Source organism: Symphalangus syndactylus, chromosome 21 (assembly GCF_028878055.3).
Source record: "Symphalangus syndactylus isolate Jambi chromosome 21, NHGRI_mSymSyn1-v2.1_pri, whole genome shotgun sequence".
NCBI classification, from domain to species: Eukaryota; Metazoa; Chordata; class Mammalia; order Primates; family Hylobatidae; genus Symphalangus; species Symphalangus syndactylus.
In genome coordinates, this window is record NC_072443.2 from 82,875,608 (window position 1) to 82,882,921 (window position 7,314).

Below are 7,314 nucleotides of genomic sequence, written 5' to 3' on the forward strand. Positions count from 1 at the left end.
GAGGCAAGGGAGTAGGAAAGGCTCCCGAGTAACTACTCTAGGGCATTTTAAGTGATCTCACGTGAATGCCAAGAAAGTTAGTTTCAATCAGCACACAGGTATATAACTGATTCTACTCTGTTAACTCGGGAGCTGTTTAGAATAGAAAGGCAAATCTGAAAGGGCTGTTTGTTTTGCTGCATTAAATCATCAGCATTCCCTGGATCGCTTCATGTAAACAACAACATAATCTTTTATTCAGTGAAAACAGGTCCATAATTAAGGGGAGATACTCAAAGCTTCACTATGGAATAGTCACCTTTCCCACATCAGCCAACCTTTCCTATGACCTTTCTTCTTCCAGCAACAACAGCAACTTCCCCTATTTCCAAAAGGCCCTGTTTATGCCTATCTTTATTAGTGTTGTAACTCCATCAACCCTCAAATGTGAACACTGTTTAGAAGTAAACATCAAAGATTTTATTCCATAACTGTGTCAAAGGAACCCAGTTTAGAGACTGGGTAAAGATTCTTCATTTTCAAACATGATACATGACGGAGAGGGAAAAAAAACCTGTACAATCTCACACCCTATAAAGAGAAAGATTGCTGACTTCCAAATACTACTTTTGCCTTTTCCTAAGGCCATAAGGGATGCCCATCAGAACTAAAGCCCGCATATGCAAATAAAAGAAGAGACAGCTTAGAGGGAGATTCATGATTCACCCGACATTAATCATGGAGCCTCCAATTCTGACACATCCAAGGTACACAGCTGAGCTTATCCATCTGAACTGTTTCCAATGGCAGCATCCTAGATATAATGTAATTACAATACAAAACATATCAAAACCAGAGTTTCACTCTGAGGGCCGAAAGACAAAAATCAATTAAAAAAAAAAATCTGCTGAGCTTGAGAATGTAAAATAGATAAAAGGTTAACCCTCTCAAGTAACATATTTTATACTGTGTCAGAGGCAAATTCCCAGTGACTGGAGATATATATCAGAGTTTGAATGAACTATGTGTAAGATTTGCTTTAAAATAATAAGGTGCTGGGGAGGAAGAGATGAGAGAAGATTGAGTTGTGAGTGTTGAAGTTGGGTGGGGGATCCATTATATTTTGCTATTTTTGTAAATGTTTCTACCGTGCTTTATAAAGATGTATATAGCAACGTAATATGCCTAATATCATGTTTGGTAACACTCTTAGCTTTGCACTTGGAAAGCATCACTTGAAGCATTATTAACCCTGAATGGATCCCAAACCTGCTACACTGCTGTTCAAAGGCTAAAATCCACTGTTCCCAACCCACTGGGAAAAAGCTCATGCCAGGGCTGTGTTTCCAAAACCCTGCCCAAACTACAGCTAACCCGTATCCTGAACAGAAGCTGAGAACTCAAATGCAACTGAAGAGTTATGCTGAGTTATGATTCTGAGAGGAAACAAACAATACTAAGTGACGAGGGATTTTGGCGAAGACCTCACAAGGAGGACCCTGCTCCAAAACAGAAGCATTTTTATCCCTCATGTCAAACAGATAAGCGCTTTCGAGGTCATAGAAGGCAAGAAGTGGGGGTCCCAAGACGAGCTCCAGCCCCCCCAGCGGGTTTCGAGAAAGCCAGGAGCAGCATCGCCAGGCCGAGGCCGCCGCCTCGCGCCAAGGCGCGTCTGCAGCCCCAGAGCCTCGGAACCCGGGCACGCGCGCCCCATCCCTGCGGCGTGGAGGTGGCCGAGGCCGACCAGTGTGGAGGTGGCAGGAGCCACACCAGTGGCTCGGGGGCGCCCCCTGAGGTCCAGCGGCGTCGCAGCAACCTCGGAAAACGAAAAGCCAGCGTCTCCCAGAGCTCTGATATTTTAACTTTGCCTTGCTCCAAAGCCTGCTGCTCCCTCTCGGGCTCCACTTTTCCAAACCAAACCGCCCTCTTCTCTGCGCCTCCCACCACTGTCCTTTCCCTTTCTGACACCCCTCGGCTCCCGGACCAGGAAAGGGGCTATTTACCTCGCAGCGTGGGCGCGAAAAGAAAATGAGAAGACGAAAATGGTCCAAGCCCCACTAAGGTTGGTTCCCTGGCAGTCCCATTTTGGATCTCAAGCTTCCTCAAACACCAGGGAAAAGAAAACCACGGTCAGCCCACTGACTGCATCCCCGAGCGCAAGGACAGAAGAGGAATCGGAAATTCCTCTAATTTGCAAGGCTGCCCTCCACCACCTCCCACTGCACCCATTAAAGAGTGGCCCTCACAAAGCTCAACCCCTGTGTGCACCTGAGCCCGCTCAGCCGTCAAGTCCGTGGTAAAGCAGGGGAGACTAGAAGGGGGAGATGATTAACCCAAATACTGAGCAGTGGTCTTTCAGTGAATGAAGGCAGCTGTTTCTAAGGGGAGATGTCCCCATGGCCTACACTACCATAGAGGCCGTAGAGGCAGGACTCCAGTGGGCAAACCCCAGGGTGAGTGTGGACGCACGTCCTCGCTCGGCCTCCGAGCTGCGTTTCTCTGCTGGAGTTCCGTGCCGCTCCGCGGGCAGGAGGATGCGCAGAGAGAAAAGGGGGTGCAGAACACAAGACGGTGTTTTGCCTTTCTGCCCCTCGAGGCCATCCCCGAATCTGCAAAGGGGGCATTCGCTGCCAGTCCCCCGAGAGGGATCCCCGAGGGCGACGAGGGCTCCCGCGCCCTGCTCCGGGGCGCACAACGGGACTAAGGGACCCGCTGCACCAAAAACGGGCGCTCCAGCCGCCCGGGGACAGGCGGCTGTAACCAGGCAGAGCGGAGACCTCGGGGCACGTTTCTCTTTTTCTTGATTCAGATAACCTCCACCTCCGGGTATCCAGGAGCTGATGGATGAGAGGGCAGAAAAACCGGGAATTCTCTGTCCTTAGGGGAGCGAGGGATGAAAAGCAAATCACCCCCTTTCTTCCAGCCCTTCCCCGGGCTAGGGCAGGACTTGGCCTCCACCCCAAGGGAGGGAGCAGGACAGCTACGAGGGAGCTCGGGGCTGCTGCCCGGGGGACCTGCAAGAGAGGAGAGGGAGGCAGCTGGCCTCTGCCCTCCCCAGGGGAGAGGGGAGGGGGAACTGCAACCTGAGGGCTGGAAGAGGAGGGTCGCCGAGCCGCACACCGTTACGTGCGGTGATTTATTCTCGTTATCAACGGCCAGTATTGTTCCTGTCTTAACCTGGCCAGAAAGGAGCGAGTCTGGGTCTGCCAGCCGCGAACAGCCTGCAAAAGGGCAAAGATGAAGGTAGGCAGGGCGCGCGAGACGAAAAAAATCCGCCCCGGCGCGAACAGCAACCCGGCCGCCGACCCGCCCCCGCCCCCTCCCCGAGTCCAGACCCCGGCAATCCCATCGAGCAGAGCAGCGGAGGGAAAGGGCCACGGGCCGGGGCTAGGGGAGACACGGATCTCTACGAAACCGCCTGCGCCCTGCCGTCTCACTGCGCCCAAGGAGACTGCCTCACGCCGGCACCGAAGGGCTGCCCGCGCCCCAGCCCCCAGGGAGAGGGAGGACGCCCCCGACCCCAGGACGCAGGCTGCTCCCCACATCCTCAGTCCTCCGCTGCCAGCCTCCGACTTCCATTCCCCGAAACCTAGCCCTCCCAAAGGGATGGAGAACAGCAAAGCAAACCCCCACCTTCTGAGCTCCTTCAATACCCGCCAGAGCGAGGGGGCTCATCCCGGGCCCCCCAAACCCACAGAAGCATCCTTTCCATGGCCTCAGTCTCCCCAACCGCCCCACAACTCGAGTTCTCCCGATCGGCGACGAGTCAGCAAAGCAAGTCCCCCTTTCTTCCGATTCCAGCTCCCCAGGCCCCCCAAAACGGAGCGGGAGCAGACCCCCGCGTCCCCCAGCCCCCTCCCCGGCCGGCCCCTGCCTCCACCTTCCTCGACCACTAGCCAGCCTCCCTAAACATCGCCCAAGCCAGCGGAGCAATCCTCCTCTCCTCCCCGGGCGCCGGGCCACCCTCCACCCTCTCCAGGGTCTCCCGGACGGGCGCCGGAGCTCCGCGCCCAGGCGACAACTCCGCATCCCCAACGCGCGCCGGCCGGGGCCGCGTCCCCTCGGCGGCCGGCACTCACCGGGGAAGCACACGACATAATGGAGCACGGAACTGGTGATTTTCAGGAACAAAATCCACCAACACGGTTCCAGTAACCTCCGCATGTCCGAAAACGCACATCGAAAAGAGGAAAGCAGGGGGGTAAACTTGTTGAATAAGTTCTTGCCTCCGTGCGAGCCTCCGCTAAGCCGGGGCGCTTCCCCGGCTCGCCCGCTCCACGGGCCCCCCGCGCTCGGCGGCCCGAGTCCCCTTGGAATCCGGGAAGCCGCCGAGCGCCCCCCGGAAAATCTCAAAAAGTGACCGCGAACGCAGAGCCACGCTGGGGACGATCCTCTCGGCGGAGAAGGGCTGCCTTCCGTTCAAAAAAGGAGAGAGCCGAGCGGGCAGGGCGCGGAGTCGGCGGCCGGCGGCGATGCCCCGGGCCTGGGGCAGGCAGGGACCGCGGGCGGCGGCGGCGGCGAGCAACCGAGGATCCCCAACTTGAGTCGGCAGCGCTGCACAGCCCGAGAGCCGGCGGGCGGCGGCGGGGCTGAGCGCAGCGCGGCGTCTCCGGGCTTCAGGCAGGCAGCTCCTTCCAGGGCCCCGGGAAGGAAGGAGGCATGTTTGCGAGAGGGGAAGGGGAAGGGAGAGGCGGGGGGAGCGGAGAGCCCCCCAAAATAGAAACGGCTGGAGGAAACGGAGGAAAACACAAAGGATCTCAGAGGGGCGCTGGGGCGAGGGCGCCTTCAGTCCATGCTCCTGAAAGTTGTGGCTCCGGCGCAGGCTGGGGAGGAACGAAGAGCGCGGGGCTGGAAACTGGCCATGCCTCCATACAGGAAGTAACATGTGAGCATGGATCCTGGCAGAGACTTTAAAGCCGGCGAGCGAAGGAGCGAGCGAACAGGGGGCGCGCGGTGGTGGCGGGGGCGCGCGGTGGCGGCGGGGGCGCGCAGCCCGGGCCAGCTGGCGGCGGGCGCGCGCTCTCCGCGTTCTTAAAGCAGCCGCGCTCGGGTCCCGCCTTGCGCGGGGTTCCTCGGCTCCGCTCCTTCCGCGCGGCCTCTACTGGGACAGTTTGGGGACTGGGGGCGATTGTAGCCCGTAAGCGGAGAGAGGAGGGAGGCTGCCTTCTCGGGCCAGCTTGTCTTTTGCTGGATTCGCGTTGTTCGAGCTCTTAAAAGACGCCGCACGGTGCTCGGGTTTGGCGAGATCCCCCGTCCGCGTAGCTCGCGGATCCCGGACTTGAGGGGCCACTCGCCCGGGCGCGGGGAAAGGGGGAGGGCGGACAGCTGCCTTTTTAAAGCGATGGGGTTTCCTGTTCGGCTTCGCGGCCCTGGCAGTTGCAGCAGTGGGGCTCACCGTCCGCGGCCCCTGTTCGCGCCTCCAACACAGCGCGTTCCCCCTCCGGGAAACAAAGCCGAGCGGCCTTTGCACTCCTGCTACGTTGAGATTTAATTGTTTTTTTTTTTTTTTTCCTTTTCGGGCTTTCATTGGCCCAGTCCAAGGCCGGGGAAAGTGGGGGAGGGGAGGAATATCGATCCCAGGATTGCGAAATCCAGCCCTTCCGAGCCCCACATCTCCTTTCCCGGCGCCACGATGGATCGGTGGCGGAGTTTCCCCAACTCGCAGTTTCTCTGGAGAAGGTTCCCGCACCCCAACTTGGCCGCGGGGAGGGCGCAGGAAGTGCGCCTCTTACCCCCTGCAGGGTGAAAGCAGCGCTGCGGGGCCGGACTGATTTCCTGGCAGCTACCCCGGGAGCGGCTGCTGCTTTAGCAATCGGGGAGAGGCGTCCGGGGGAAATGGGAGGACTAGGCTTATCTGTAATGAGTTTTGTCCCTTGGCTCTCGGTAAGATCTTTATCGCTTAGACTTCTAAGCGCCCTATTTTACATTCTTATGCTGGGGCTAAAAGTGGGGGAGGCGGGCTTTTCATTAAATGTGTAACTGAGCCAAGGTAATTAGCCGTTTGAAATTTTTTGCCTAATTTTTCTGCCTGTGTTTCAAAGCGATCTTAACGTGGGATTGTTTTGTTTTGTTTTGAGATGGAGTCTCGCTCCGTCGCCCAGGCTGGAATGCAGTGGCTCGATTTCGGCTCACTGCAACCTTCGCCTCCCGGGTTCAGGCGATTCTCCTGCCTCAGCCTCCGGAGTAGCTGGGACTACAGGCGCCCGCCACCACGCCCGGCTGATTATTATTATTATTATTATTTTTTTTTTTTGGTAGAGGCAGGGTTTCACCATATTGGCCAGGCTAGTCTCGAACTCCTGACCTTGTGATCCGCCTGCCTCAGCCTCCCAAAGTGCTGAGATTACAGGCGTGAGCCACCGCGCACGGCTCTTGTGTTTTAAACGTGTCCCTGCTGTTTCATCCCAACACGGCAGGGTCCTCCACCCACCCAAACATCCCAACCGGATGCTAGGTTTTCAAATAAAGTACAGATGGTCGGAGATCCTCCCGCTCGATGTGATTAAGGAAGCAGTTTCACACCCACACTTCCAAAAGAAAAACCTTTGAAAATTTACGTTTGGGATTACAAACTAATAAAAGCCAGGAAGTTCCTGGGGAGGGCCCTAGCTCTATCTTTAGCAGAACGGGGGTGAACACCCTCCCCCAGGGTGGGGAATGAGGCGAGTTTGTTTGCTTTGGAATGTGGTCCTTCCTGGTTTTATTGGAATCCTGACTTCTTTATAAAAGATTGCGAGGGCTATTTTTCTTGGAAGTGTTGTATTGAGGGATATTCGTTCCTCAAGTTAGATTACCCCAGCATCCCTGACTACCTTCTTAATGTCGAGTGATAAAATGGGAAAAACTAGTGGAACACTTGTGTCAGCGTCCTCAGGTGAGTTTCCTCCTCTGTAAAATGGACAGTAAAAGCTCTCCTTTGTGGAATGCTTACTGTCTACCAGGCATTGTGCTGAATTCATGCCATAAACTGCTTGCTCATTCAACAAATGTGTTGAGCACCTGCTGTTTGAGGGACACACTGGGAACACAGCCTCGAACAAAAAGCGCAAGCCCCCAGGCCTTATGGGAGCATACCTTCCTAAATCCATGCTCCCTTCTCTCATGGAGTCCTTAAAATACTGCCAGCTGTGAGAATTATTTTCCCCATTTAATAGACAGGGAAACATGCTCAGAAGAGTACAATGATGGATCCTCAGCTAGTGGGCAGCAGAGCTGAAATTCTCAACCCAGGCCTGTTTGCCTCCACAGCTGTGAAAAGGCAACAGAATAATGGCTTGAGAAGGCACCAAAATGCGGAATGTAAAGAAAGAGCTTCAGAGTCGGAGAAAAACCTCA

The 7,314-nt window shown here is 55.8% G+C and overlaps 1 protein-coding gene across 3 annotated transcripts in view; it reads right to left on the bottom strand.

Moving 5' to 3' along the window:
• PTPRG (protein tyrosine phosphatase receptor type G) overlaps positions 1–4,951 on the bottom strand; it is a 751,407-nt gene extending 746,456 nt beyond the window's left edge. For 2 of the 3 annotated variants that reach the window (XM_063630796.1, XM_063630795.1), the window contains exon 1: positions 4,059–4,951. In XM_063630796.1, the coding sequence (XP_063486866.1) occupies positions 4,059–4,143 (85 nt within the window). In that variant the 5' untranslated portion in view covers positions 4,144–4,951. The remainder of the gene's footprint in view (positions 1–4,058) is intronic. The other variant, XM_055259569.2, reaches the window with a different exon arrangement.
• Between the last annotated feature and the right edge of the window lie 2,363 nt (positions 4,952–7,314).